This window comes from Apium graveolens, unplaced genomic scaffold (assembly GCF_009905375.1).
Source record: "Apium graveolens cultivar Ventura unplaced genomic scaffold, ASM990537v1 ctg4370, whole genome shotgun sequence".
Taxonomy (NCBI): Eukaryota; Viridiplantae; Streptophyta; class Magnoliopsida; order Apiales; family Apiaceae; genus Apium; species Apium graveolens.
The window spans coordinates 42,755-58,332 of NW_027418511.1; the positions used below are offsets into that span (position 1 = coordinate 42,755).

General features: G+C 31.8%; 1 protein-coding gene across 1 annotated transcript; it reads left to right on the forward strand.

The window, feature by feature from the left end:
* Positions 1–5,854: 5,854 nt before the first annotated feature.
* On the forward strand, positions 5,855–7,473 carry LOC141701768 (auxin efflux carrier component 5-like). The gene is made up of 4 exons (XM_074505409.1): positions 5,855–5,928; positions 6,581–6,666; positions 7,008–7,168; positions 7,274–7,473. Exons 1-4 carry the CDS (start codon positions 5,906–5,908, stop codon positions 7,352–7,354), a joined length of 351 nt encoding a protein of 116 aa, XP_074361510.1. The 5' UTR covers positions 5,855–5,905; the 3' UTR covers positions 7,355–7,473.
* Positions 7,474–15,578: the final 8,105 nt, after the last annotated feature.

Genomic DNA, 15,578 nt, shown 5'->3' on the forward strand with positions numbered 1-15,578 from the left:
CAAAGACCCTATTTATATCTTTTTGCATATATAGGATAATAGGATGCCTCCGCTGGACCTTTGTTGCACTGTGGAGCAATCAGCTTTTGTTTCTTTGAAGTTCCAGCAGTCTCCAGTGCTTCTTTCGGCCTGAGCTGCTGCATAAGAATCTCGCTAAATAAGGGGTTCTGAAATGCTTTGGCCATGCTAATGAACATCTGCTGTTGCTTCTGTTCAGTCCTTCTCAGCCTCTCTTTAACAGATAACAGATAATTATCTGCATTCTCCTGTTCCTTTTGGATATTCATAATTTCAGTCCTCAACCTGTCGGTATCACTCTGTAATTGTTCGAGTTCTGCCTCCTGTATAAGGCGCTCTCCATCACTTGAATGCTGTGAACTCTTTTCATCCCTTAAGACATGCTGCTCAGGTTGCTGTAAATTGGTATAAGTAACACCGCCTCTCTTGTAGATGCTTCTCAAAAAAATTGAGTTTTGAATATGGTTCTCCCTGATCATGAGCCAACTCAGTCCGCATTTGTAGCATTTTCCGACCTTTCTTTTAATCAATTCGTCAAACAATCTCAACAAAATATATACAGCAACAAATATAATCCACCAGAATTGAAATACTACCCAACATATTACTGATGTCATCAGTGCAACCATATTGCCCTGGTTTTCTGCAATTGCTTGAGGAAGCTGTTGTAGGCCATCTAAATCCATAGCATCTCACCGTGATTGGCTCAGATGAAGCCTCAAAATATTATTACTGTGGATTCTTCTTTAATGTCCATCCAATTATTTTAGAGCAGCTGCAACCTACTAGATGCGGTAATGCCCAGAATAGTACATGGGTGCAGAAAGCAAAAGGTGCAGATAATTACTTTAGTCTCTTCATCTTTTTCAAAGACCCTATTTATTATCTTTTTGCATATATAGTAGATAAATACTTGGTATTCCTTCCGTTCCTCTGCGGTAATTGTTCATATTCCCAATTGAATACTTCTTAGGCGATTGTTCAGATTCCTGATTGGCATATGATCTTTAGATATATAGTCTTACCTTTTCACAACTGTTGAAGGAATTAACTTTAGTGAATAAATGAGGTCACAAATATAATGCCTTGCTAGCTTGTAATCAGGGTCTTAATTTTAACCATCCAGTCTTCTGTTGTAGACAACAACGAAATATTAAATGTGTACAGGCTCTTTTTAACAATGTTCACTAAATTAATGTGCTCCTCTGATTGGTTTGTGTACCTTTTTCGTAACTTCCTGTACCAGATCTAGACGCTACTCTATTCCCTGATGATGGCCGTACAGTATTTTTAGAATAAACTTTCTTGTCGAATATGGACTGATAGTATTTGTTTAATGTAAAAATAAACTAACAGCGCCATAATTTAAATAGGAATTTCCTTCTTCTTGTTATACTTGGTATTTGAATAAACACCTTTTAATTCATAGAGTAATTGACAATGTTGGAATTTGAATTTGTAAAACGTAGATGTAAAACGTATAAATTTACAGCAGACAAAAGTTTTCCATGGTGTGATTTGTTAAAATGATGATTTGAGTCCATAAAGTGCTTCTATTAATTTCAGCTTAATTGTAATTTGGAGTCGATGTCTATTATTCAGGTCTTAAGCTTACTAGAGATACTGAACGGAAGAATTTGTATGCTGATTTTGATGTGCATACAGTTGAGGAAACTTTTCCCACTAAAACTTCTCGAGTTGCATCTTGGATGAAGTAATTCTATTATATGCCAATCAAGTATTCCTTTGGCTAAATATTTATGCGAGTTTTTTTTAAATGCTATAATTTGTCATTTTATGCTATAAAATTACTAAATCTATGACGACACTATTAAATTTGGTGTTATGCTTTGACATGTAGTTTTCTGTTTTTCTGATGTTTTTGTGTGTGCTTGATTTCTTAGAACAGTAAAACAAGTTAAGGAATAGATATTTTAAGCTTGAAATGCAAGAGAATCTGATAGGATTCAGTTAGAGAGAGAGAGAGAGACGCTGGTGGAATAATAACTTCTATTTTCTGAATAATAGTTCAAACATGAACGTAATTAAAATATTGATGATCTTTTTATACTAAACCTCTACTTACAGTAATAGATTACAACACCCTTGCTATACTACTCTAGCTTTTCTGTCCTTAACCCCTCCTTCAAAACTATTCTTTAAAACAGGAATCCAAGGCCTTCTGTTGCGCACAGTATATTCTTGAACTTTTCTGTAAAGATTTGTATAATTGTACTTCATCAATTTGTTATCCATTTATGCTGCAACCACTTTCTCACTTTCTGCTCAGCCAAAAACTTAAGGGCCCAGTGGTCCGGCTTAATGAAAGAAGTGATTATCCATGAGATATGCTGTCCCAATTGCCTATGTATATGCATATGAAATGAACAGAAGTATATTGAACGTAATAAAAGGGTGCAAGGTCATCTTTCATTTTGCTATGCTTATAGTATTACTTGTATTGTCATATTGGTTGTAGTTGCACGGCCGCTTCAAACATCATCTGGGAAGATAAAGTAAAAATTCATTTGATGAAGTATTGGATCATGTATGCAGCACCTAATTATAGCTTGTGCTTGATTATAATGATTTTTTCTTTTTAACTACAGAGTGGTACAAGTACAAGCATGGTTTTTTGTGGGGAATGCTTCAACGTCGCAATGGAAGGAAATATAGTTGAAGACGTGAATATTGATGAAACGTGAATATGGTTGATGCGTGATTCCAAACCACCAAACCAGTCATCTTATAATTCTGCTAGAATTCTTAGAGATTGACCTAAAGGTTATTTCTCTAGTTAACATTATAGATTGTAATGTTTTCTTTTTCAAACTTAGATAATAATGTTTATTTGTTTCAGTTTAATTATTATATCGTAAAATAATTTTTTAACATGTGTGTCAGACAATCCCAAAACCCATCCTTCGCCAATTATATCAAAAAGGGTCGCCATATTACGAGTCTATCTAAAATTTTAAAGTGTGATACGAAATTACGCACTAACCAAATTTTTTCTAAATATTAACTAACATGCAATATCGATAAAAAGTAGATATTCTTATCTGTCACTCATTGCATTGAGCTTGACCTGGTTAATATTCTTATTTATCTTCTGCAATTTGTTAGTGCAAGAAGCTTGACCTAGTTTTCAGAGGGAGAACTAGAGGGCACTGGAGGGAGTCTCGGTATCTGTCAACTGTTTAAGTTGGCAGAAATTTTAGTGTTAAATTTTGAAAAAAAATATAAAATAATGTAATTTGGTTTCTTCAAATATTAGTCGGTCCCCCGTAAATTTTATTTCTGGTTCCGTCCTGTTAGTTTTTAACTCCTATATAATAAGAATGACATGTAAATTACACGTGGGTGCTCCTGTATGTAATATTTTATAGTCGATATAATTAATTTAGATATTTAAGTAGATAATTAGAAATAAACCCATATTTCGGGCGCCAAAGTTCGAACTCCACAAAATCAACGTTGTATTAAAACTATATAAATTTAGAAAAATCTCATAACTATTAAATCATGAACTGTTACTCATATTTAAAATCCTTTAAACATTTTTGTCAAAAAAAATATGACTTGAAATTTCAAAACATACTTGAAAAATATATGTGATATAGTCATATGGAACAAATATTGAAGTAGACAATGAGTGGGCTTGGCCGCGGGAGTGGGGCACTGAATCCAATTTAGACTTTAGGCATCAATATTGGGCTTAAATGACTGTTGTCTTCAAAAATCTCAGAATAACACCAAATTGTAATATGTTGTTAGACCAGAGATTTTGAATGCAAAAACTGAATTTTATTATAAAATCCAAGCTCTTACCTTAGTATATCTGAAAATTAAAGTGAATAACTGTAATGAATTTTTCGAGTTTTGTAAAACAAATCTCGATTTTATTAAAGAAAAAGTGAATAAAAGTAGGGGATGAAGATAAATATGGAGATAGAGATAGGTAGAAAGGGTGAAAAAGAAGGTAGGGCGGATAGGGTTAGGTGAAATTAGGGCGGCCGACTCTCATGCGAGAGAGAGAAGTTATTTTAATTATTGGTTACTATTAACTTCAACAATAATTGTCCAACATAGATCTTTGTCATGGATATTATTAGTTACCAACAACATTTTTTGATTTGCATGCAATATTTCGGAAAGATGTAGTTGATGAAAACATATTTTATTTGGTGTTTGCTGAAACAACATAGACCATAGAAATGTTGTAATTTCAGAGAGAGAAGAGTTTATGGATTTAGAAATGTGAATTGGTATTTCTGTAATTGATTTTAAAACTTTTTAGTTATGACATGCAGCAAATTAACAGAAAAAATGCTCACCGGCCAGCATGAGTATTTGTACAGGCTGATCATGTAAACCGCAATCTTTTTGTTATATCTACACTTAAACCTGTATTAAGTAATATCGGATAAAGTTATAACCTTATTTAGGTATAAATTTTGTCAATCGTAATTTGGGGCACGGTCGTAAAGTAATATTCTCGCTAAGAGTATCAGATAAAAAAAATTAGAAAGTTATCAAGGGCCCAACTAAAATATAAAGTAATAATTTCAGAATTATATGTGTTTTTACGTACTCGGCCTGACCCGATTAAAAACCCAGTTAAAATTTGATTATTCTAATATATTTTTTTATATATTTACATTTATTATGAATATAAATAATACTTTATGTTGTAAGAGATATGCCTGGACTTTAACAAGACGAAGACATTTTGTCAACCCTAAGTAAGTTATATTGTTATCTTAATTTGTATTTTGTACTTGTAACATTTTGTACTTCTAACAGGTTATAAGGTTATAAGGTTATCAGAATCGAGTATAAGGTGTCAATTTCGAATTTCTATTCACTTATACAATCTTTTCTGAGTATAATTTATGTTTTTTTATTTAATTTAATTCTTCATTTTTATTTGAATTTCTGAAATTACTTGCAGAAACAATGAAGAAAGTGCTCACCCCGTCCATGTGTAGTTTCCAGGTAATTCTTCATTTTATTGCGATTTAATTAATTGAATGCGATCATCATATATACATGTACGTTGTTTGTTTTATTGACTGCGATCTTACTGTGTTGTTTTGTTGCGCTTGAGTATGTTCATTCGACATGGATTTATTGCTCTATTTATCGTTGTTAGTTGTACTCGAAGAATTTAGTGTTTGATTTGATATTGTTCTATTGGTATAACTGCTATTGTTTATTTATACGTATAGTGTGATTTTGTAATTAATAGAATGTTATGGTGGGAGCAATTTATGAACATTTTTACTTTATTTAGTTCAATTGAATATTTATGAGTCGAATCTAGACTTGATTAATTAATGAGTCAAGTAGAATATTTAGACTAGAGCTTGAGAAACCTTATTCGAAAAGAGAATAGAATTTGGGGACCTCTCTTGAGGTGTCTAGTTAACCATTATATAAGCCATAGGGATCGAGTCCGCTTAGTTTTATTAGGATATATTACCTTTTTTTTGTAGACTATTCTGGTGGAAACTCATATATTTTTAAGGAGCGAGCGACCCTTATTAATGGTAAATTTCTTCATGATCATATTTTCATTTGTATGATTATTTGCGATGAGGATTAATGATCGATTGAGCCTAATATGGAAGATGCAAAGTGATACTTAGTGCTTTGTCAAGTGGGTAGTGCTTTGTCAAGTGGGTGCAGAAAAAATAATTTTGTTTTACTTTCTATCAAGAAGAAATTTCACAAAAAATAAGTATGACTGTAAATTTGTTAGATTAAAACCATGTCTTTAAAGGGCCACGCCAGGTCTGTTTCTAATGTTTGTTTTCATATATTCTGATTGGTTAGGCTTATACTCGCTATCTGGAAGCGGAACTGCACGTGTTACTAGAAGAGAATGCACTCCTGCAACATGCTTTGGTAAGCAGGACACTGGCTACAACTTTGTTTCTGTAAAACCAATCTGCATGTTTATTATTAGTTCTCTTTTTGACTAGTGCATACATATACAAGAAGCAACAAAGAGGATAAAGCAGCAGGCATGTTGACCACATACTAATCATTTCATATAACAATGCAATACACACAGACACTGTAATTTTGCAGACAATGGAATTTTCACGAATCAAGTTCATAAATAATTTCTTTCATATTTTTATTTCTTATAATCCCCAACAGAAAGTGAGGCAACTTGAAATTCCTAAATAAAATTACAATTTGCAGATTAGTACATAGTGATGATTTGCATATGAAAAACATTATTGCTTTTGAAGATTCAGTTATTAGAACAACGGGTAATGTGAATTTTACATTGGATATGCTATGGAAACCTATGTAACCTGATGCAAATTGCTCAAAAGTTCTTGATAATAGTAGCTCTAATTATCGTTGTTAGTTGTGTATAGAGATTTTCCTATAATCCCCATACCTTATACACATGCGTACACTCAAATATAGACACTTTTCGTGAATTATGCCAACCAGTGAACCTTTGACAATTAAAATTAGATATTATTAATCGGTTTTTTTATGTTATCATCATGCTAACTTCTGGATGGAAATTATGCTTCAGGTTGCATTTTGAGATGCCAAGCATTATGGAGGAATGTATTTTGATTGTGTCGAAAGCAGCTGTGGGCACTTACATGTTCTGCTTGGGTAAGTTCAAAGCACTAATTCCCGAGTCCATCGTGTAACTTCTTCATAGCTACATACAATTCCACATACACACACACATTATCTGGACATTAGGCCAAGTAAAAAAACAGATCAGTGCCTAATAAGGAAAGTGGTTTAGTTACCTGATGATAGCAGTTGCAAGTCTGCAAGCCTTCATTAAAAAAATAATTAAGGTTATTTAGGACGGATTTATTACACATTATAATCTAATCTGTGACTCTTCCTGATTAGATATAATATCTGAATTTGTTGTAGACATCCTTACATATAGCCAGATTCTCTTCATATATATGCTTTGCTTACTGCTATGCATATTTCAGGTTTATTCATGGCAATTAATAAAAAGATAGATGAAAATTGGTCGATTGGAGTCCCTATTACCGGCATCCTTTGGAGGTTTATCATGGGACCAATTTGTTGGGGCCTTGCCTGTCTTTATTTAGGATTAGATGGTGAAGTGTTAAAGGCAACAATAATCCAGGTACTGACTATTTCGTAATGATACGTAGAAACTATAAACTCAGTGTTAACGAATTGATTTTGTTCAATGGCGATCTAACTACATATATTGTGAATGTTATTTCAGGCGACACTTCCTCCAGCATATTTATCTTTCTATTATGCTCAAGAATATAGAATAGATATCGATTGCATTAGCCATGGGTAATTACTGTTTTTGCCACTGAAATGATACGTATAAACTATAAACTCAGTGTTAACAAATTGATTTTGTTCAATGGCGATCTAACTACATATATTGTAAATGTTATTTCAGGTGACACTTCCTCCAGCATACTTATCTTTCTAGAATATAGACTAGATATCGATTGCATTAGCCATGGGTAATTACTGTTTTTGCCACTGAAACTCTTTCCTGTATTTAGAGATCTACAAACTTATACTACTTAAAACCCAAGTAATACATTAATATATATATATATATAAAAATATATAAATACAGTCATATAAATATATATATTAATATAAATTTGTGTTTGATCTGATATTGTTCTATTGGTTTAACTGCTATTTTTTATTTATACACACAGCGTGATTTTGTAATTAATTGAATGTTATGGTGGGAGCAATTTATGTTTTATGGGCTCGAACATTTTTACTTTATTTAGTTCAATTGAATATTAATGAGTCGAATCTGTAGTTGAATAAATTAATGAGTCAAGTAGAATATTTAGCCTAGAGCTTGAGAAACCTTATTCGAAAAGAGAATAGAATTAGGGGATCTCTGAGGTGTCTAGTTAACCATTATATAAGCCATAAGTATCAAGTCCGCTTAGTTTTATTAAGATATATTACCATTTTTGTATATGATTATGGCCGAAACTCATATATTCTTCAGGGGCGATCCACCTCTATAAATGATAAATTTTCTCATGTATCATATTTTCAATTGTACTGGATCATCTGGGATGATGATTAATAATCGATTGAGCCTAATATGGAAGATGCACAGTGGTGATACTTAGTGCTTTGTTAAGTGGTTGCAGAAAAAAAATATTTTGTTATAATTTCTATTTAAGAAGAAATATTCACAAAAAATAAGTACGAATCATGGTCTTTAAAAGGGCCACACCAAGTCTGTTTCTAAAGTTTGTTTTCATATATTCTGATTGGCTAGGCTTATACTCATGACTTGGAAGCGAAACTGAACGTGTTACAAGAATAGAATGCACGTCTGCAACAAGCTTTGGTAAGTAGGACACTGGCTACAACTTTGTTTTTGTAAAACCAATCTGTATGTTTAGTATTAGTTCTCTTTTTGACTAGTGCATACATAAACAAGAAGCAACAAAGAGGATAAAGCAGCAGGCATGTTGACCACGTACTAATGATTTCATATATCAATGCAATACGCACATACTCTGTAATTTTGCAGACAATGGAATTTTCCCGAATCAAGTTCATAAATAATTTCTTTCATTTTTTTTTCTTATAATCCCCATCAGAAAGTGAGGCAACTTGAAATTCCTAAATATAATTACAACTTGCAGATTAGTACATAGTGATGATATGCATATGAAAAATATTATTGCTTTTGAAGATTCAGTTATTAGAACAACGGGTTATGTGAATTTTTACATTGGATAAGCTATGGAAACCTATGTAACCTGATGCAAATTGCTCAAAAGTTCTATGATAATAGTAAGAGAATCAACACATGGAAGTAAGTAATTTGAAGATTATATCTAAATGTTCATAACTACATAAAGAATGGAAATTATTAATACTATAGAGGGCTATATATCATTAATGTTATACAGGCTGAAAGTCAAGATGGATTATCATTATTAAACAAACCTTACCAGTAACTTTCTTATCTTCAACAGGTAGAATCGCAGGATACACTTGCCCTTTAATGCTAAACCTATGACTAAATGGAAGAAAGATAAATTGAAGCCGTAATCAGTTAGACTAGTTAGAGATGTATACCTAACTGAAAGTCCTAAAACGAAAGCCCTAAAATGGAAATTTAAATCTAATCACCTGCAAAATTAAAACAGTATAAATAAATTGAGAGTAGAAAATCAAATTCAAGAAAAGGAGTTTTTAATTAATAGTTTATAATTTCAGTTTACAATTTGATTTTTGTTAAGAGCGAGTGTAGTGTTTGTACTTTGTACTGCATTACTTGATATATGGTCTTGAAACTGCATTATTTATAATGCATTATTTGTACTGCATTATTTGAGATGAGTATTATTTGATATATGGTCTTGAAACTTAATCCTACTTTGTTGTTACTGGAAAATAATTGTAGCTCGCCAAAAAATATTCGAAGTTTGCCGTAAAAAGCATCCCTCCTGTAATAATTGCAGATCTACCGGTGCTTTAAAGGTGAATTTGAATATGTTTGCAGATGTGGGTAGATGATGGAGGGATGGGGAAAAATGAATGGGGGATGGAAGACAATAAAGTCAACCACCACAAGTAGAACTGTAGATATGCGTGTAGTGTATAAAGAAGAAATCTACAGTGGATACCGTCCACATTCATTTTTGGTTATAAGTAATACTTGGAAATAAATGTCAATAAGGAAAATATTACAGGAAATAGAACATTGAAACATGATAGGAGCATATATAACCTAATAAAAATTTTAGCTCTGTTTCTGGCCCCCAAACTCTACCTATTATATTCAATGAATTTAAATTAAAAAAATGTCGTGTCCCCATATTTGTGCCAACCGCCAAATGGTGTTGCCAGGTTCTAAGTCTTTCAAAGTGCCAAATCTGATACTTGGATATATTTGAATTTCCGTACCCGAGTCCAATTATTTAAAGCAGCTGCACCTACTGGATCTGGTAATTCCCAGAATACTATATGGGTGCAGAAAGCAAATATAAAGATAATTACTCTAGTCCCTTAAATATCTCTCTAAAGCCCCTATTAATCTTTTTGCATATATAGTAGAGAACTTAGTTCTTTCCTCTTCGGTAATTGTTCATATTCCCAATTGAATACTTTTCGCTTCAGTAATTGTTCAGATTCCTTATTGGCCCATATGATTTATAGATATATAGTCTTATTTAGTTATTTTTCCACGACTGTTGATGAAATTTACCTTGGTGGATGAATGAGGTCTCAAATATAATGTCTTGATAACTTCTAATCAGGGTCTTCATTTTGACCTTCCAGTCTTCTGTTGTAGACAACAAGGAATTCTTAGATGTGTACAGGCTCCTTTATTTCTTCCCCTTCTATAAATCTTAGTACCTTATTCTTACCAACCTCAGAGCTCCACTGCTGCTTATATTTGATGTTTTTGGATTCGACTCATAAGCTGTAATCCGATTTCTGACACAATACACCAGCATCGCAAAAGATTTATATTTCTCATTACACAAATACATGAATCACTATTTCTTTTCGGTAAAACGCAGAACATACATAAAAATCTTTTAAGAGAATAATACCCAATATTCGATGTTCCGATCAAGAGTTTAGGCAAACTAATTTGACCCATCTAACTTTGGATGACAAATTATATTGAAACTTTTCCACAATTATGTTTCTCAAAACAGACACCACTTCTCCCTGTTGTGTGGTACAACAATTAAAGTGTACAACATGTAGACTTTCTTGCACTACTACTGCCTCTTGTGCCCTCTGGCATTGAAGTGTATAATGGTTATGTGCAGACTTTCTTGCTGGTAATTGCAATCTATGTAGTTAATTAGGTTGTAGTCTTAAGTTGTTTTTTTGGCTCGCTGTTTAAGTGCTTCTAATGACAACTTGCTCTTTGAAATATCTCTCTGTAAGTGATCCATGATAGAATTTTCTTGAGAATATAATTTCTGGGTTGTGGTGCATTACAGAATGACCAAAAAATGTACTTTAGAAACTATAAACAAAAGGGCGAATATAGTTTTAAGTTTAAAATGTGCCTTATGTATTTGTTGAGTGAGTGATTGAGTAATCAAGTTATGCTGCTTAATATACAATACCGGGCGTAATCTTAATTATATTCCTAAATGTTTTCTGAAGGTTCCCAGGCCTTATAATGCAAGCGAGGAGGAATCTCTGTTTGTTTTCCCAAGGTATATACCAATTATCGTTATATTCACGTTGCAGTCTTTTTATTTGAAATCATAGTACCGATAACTTGATGCAGGTTTTAAAATTTTCTCTAGTTTTGCTCCTCTGCTTCAGTTGAAACAAATGGTCATGCAAGAAACGAAGGATGGAGAGTTGATCATAATCCTCCTCCCAAGAAACAGAAGGATTACCGCGAAAGACTTCAGAGGAAGATTTAAAGGAGTGGCCCTACAGGTTAACTTTTGATGTATTTTCCTATTAATTTACATGACAAGTATATCCTAGTTACGCACGGTTTATTTAAAAGTACTTTTTTGCAGATATATTGTTTTTTTCCCTTTACAAACACGGCCTTAATCGGTATTTAAAAATAAATAAATTATATAACTGCAAAAGATAGTGATTGTGTTGCAAGTTTCCAAATGCTATATGCTGATTGGATCCATGGACGCCTCCACATGTTTGATAACTTTGAGATGATACGAACCTATGGTTATAGAAACATTTTGTACTTGGTGAAGTTGTTGTATTATCTCTTTTGTAGTTTGCCTGTGTATTTGTTTTCACATCTAAGATCATATTTGTAGGTATAGAAATGGCAGGACAGTAAAAATTGTAGGCAAAGAGTTTCTTGGGTACATGAATGTTGGTGATTATTATCAATCCACATATATTAATATGAATTTGTTGACAGCTTTCTTTCTTTGTCTTCCATAGTTATGACTAAAGAAATATTAAATGTGTACAGGCTCCTTCATTTTCCTAGTCCAGATACCATGACTAAAGTTCATTTAATTTTATCTGAACAACAGATAGTAAGATTGCAGTTTTCCAGTGTACTGGGCCTAGCTCTCACTTTCTTCCATTGTAAAGGTTAACATTCCCATTGGGTATAAAACTGGTCTCATAAGTTTCTGTAGCAAAACTTATGTTATTCCATGTGACCACATATTCTCATAAGCCTTAACTTCTTTTTTCTGACTGCTGCTTTGAATTCGTAATTGTTTCCTTTTTGACAATGATGTTCACTAAATAAATGTGCTTCTGTGATTGGTTTGTGTACTTTTCTCTTAACTTCCTATAGCAGATATAGACGCTACTCTATCCCCTGATAATGGCCGTACAGTATTTTCAGAGTACATTTTCTTGTTGAATATGGACTTGGGATATTTGTTTGATATGAAATTAAACTAACAGCGCCATAAATTAAATAGGGATTAATGTCTGTCTTTAAGGAAAAAAGTGCTTATCCATGTGATATGTCCAAACTGCATATGTATATGCATATTAAATGAACACAAGTATGTTAAACGTAATAAAAGGGAGCCAGGTCGTCTTTCACTTTGCTTGGTTTATAGTACTACTTGTATTGTCATATTAGCATGTGGGGATAGAATAATTTAACACAAGTATGTTAAATTATTGTATTGTTTCTCATATTGTCATATTTATATACACCACCTGATTATAGCATGTGCTTGATTATAATGATCTTTTCTTTTTTACTACAGAGGGGTATAAGCACAATTTTTTGTGGGGAATGTTTCGACGATGTCATGGAAAGCTTAGAAGTGCAATAGAAGGAAAGGTAGTTGAAGACGTGAATATTGATGATGATGTCGACATGCTAGGCGGGGAACTTTTGGGACCGTTGATGTGTTATTCCAAAGCATTCATCAGATTCTAATTCTGCCAGAATTCCTAGAGATTGAACTAAATGTTATTCAGCGGATTCGTAGAGATTTTGACCTAAACGATATTACTTCTGAACCTAAGTCAAATTCCAATTCTGCTGAAGTTCGTAGAATTTATTCTTACCTGAACGACATTTTACACGACGACGGTTAACATTATAGATTTTAATGTTTTATTTTTCAAAATAAGTTAGTAATGTTTATTTGTTTGAAATAAATGCTACTTTTCAAAGTCTTTTACGATTTTACTTTGAATTTTTTTTATAAAAAATACGGTTTCCAAACAAAAGTAACCACGTACAAATTCTTTATTTCAAAAAAAGTCATGTACAATAACTTTCTTATTTTGAATTTTGACATTATTCATGGTAAGCGATTGACTATTAATTTATGTCTAATCTATAAGATCAAATATAGTCATCTTGATGAATTCGTATTTATGAGTATTTTAATACAATGAAGTTTTTATATTTAATAGTAATACAAAATTAAAGATATTAACAATCAAAAGTGTGTATTGGCAAACGTGTCCAACATAAATAGGACACGTTTTTAGAGACAGGGCGAGTACGTTTTTTGTGAAACATTTTTACTGTCCAAGTAAAAGCCTTCAACTCACTAATCAACAATCATGGAGCAAATGTCAATTTTACAATGTTGACAATTAAAAGTCAAGAAAGTTAACAAGATTTAAAAACCCAACCTGCAGTCAGATTATGTACCTTGTTCAAGTATAATGTTTTCTTTCACATTCGGGTAAAGTACAAACTGCTTCTGATAATGTAAAGATAATTAATAACACCAAGTATACCGGTTTTTAGCCCTATATGGTACATGGGTAGAATATTGTTTAAAATGGCACGACATGTAAAAACAGTCCAAATAGTATGTAGAAACGCATAAAATGGTAACGTTTAGCTAAAACACTAAATTGCTTAGCGTGTTGGTTGTTATTAATACTATTTTTTTCCTTTTTTTGTCCATGACGCTAGATGAACTTGTGTTTGAGGTTTTTAATTTTTTTTTGTTATGCTAAACGTTACTTAAGTTAGATCGCTTTAAGTAACGCTTTCCCCAATTTTTTCTAATTGGATTGTTGTGCATTTTACTAAGTTTTAATATTTTTAAAATTTTAACGGGGCATTTTGAACCCTACAAAATTAAAAACTGCTAAATTAGATATTAGAATTTTAATTGGAGTTTGATTTCTAAAATCCTGAATTCTATATCAGTGTACCAATTATTAATTTATTATTTTAATATTTCAAAAATCTAAATGGAAGTTGTTGAACTTTAGGAGCCCGTAAGGTTTATCTAGTGCGCACCCGATGGGTAGCGGCCGCCGGTTACCTACGTTAAAAAAAAATTGTTCAAGATTGTTAAATTAGCTGTCATTTATTAAAAAAAATTGGATATTCAATTAGTTTATTAATTAAAATCCAAAAAAAATTATAATAATAATTAAAACTGAATAAATACGTATCAAGATAAATCAAATCATAGTCTTTTTGAACAAAACTACGATCGTTGATCGGATCTTTCACTGTTGTATATTTCTCGCTCGCATTGTTGACATATACATCATTTTATAAAGACAATCCAACAATCTGTTGAAATTGTGAGAACACAGAAATTTGACGTGTCGAAACGCATTCGAACAATTAATAATAGTCGTAATCTGATAGGACCCCTATCAATGAACCAATATACGAAATTTTGTAGATCTACGATTCCAGAGAACAAAACAAACAAACTAAACTCTCACAATGAGAGAGAACAAAACACAATATATAGTTAAGAAAACCTATACATAGAACTAAAACTCTTAATGAAGAGATAGATTTATTTGAAGTAAATAAAAATTAGGAAAAATTATCAAAACAGTGTTTATCATTAACCAATCGAAAAAATAAGAATTAAGGTTTTGCGAAAGAGAGAGATAGGAGGGCAACTAGTTTTTAAATATTTCTAATATCCAAAGTGAATTATTGAACCTAAAAAATTTATTAAATAAGGATACACCCCTAAGTTTATAAATATTAATTTAAAAATGACTATTGAAAAAATAATATTAAATAATATTTACGGCCGAAAAATAGCACACAATAAGAAATTTAAAATAATAATAATAATAATTTATATACTACGTGTAATTTTATAATACAAAATTAAGTTAGCAATTAAAAAATATAAAAAAAATATTAAATTTTTTATTATTTAAATTATTTAAAATTATAACCTTAAAAATATTTAAAATTACTCATATAAATTACAACAATCAACCAAACATGATATTAATATACTATCAATATCAATTATAGCAATCAACTAAACATACGTCATATGATATTAGTTTCATATATCGTTAACCCAATACCACCTTCCAAACCCTTGCCATTCCCCTAACAAGTGAAATGACCTCCTGAAGATAAACTCTTAATTAGCGCATGGTTGAATGTGTCGATTGATCCCTTGATCGGGGCGAATAAAAAAGGTGAATTTTGGGATCAAATTTGTAACTATTGTGAATAAAGTAATCACGGTATTATCAAAAGAGGGGTAATATCTATCAAAAAAAGGTGGCAACGAATAAATGAAGGGGCTTAGCAATATAGAACATGTTATGAGGAAGCTGTCTCAAAA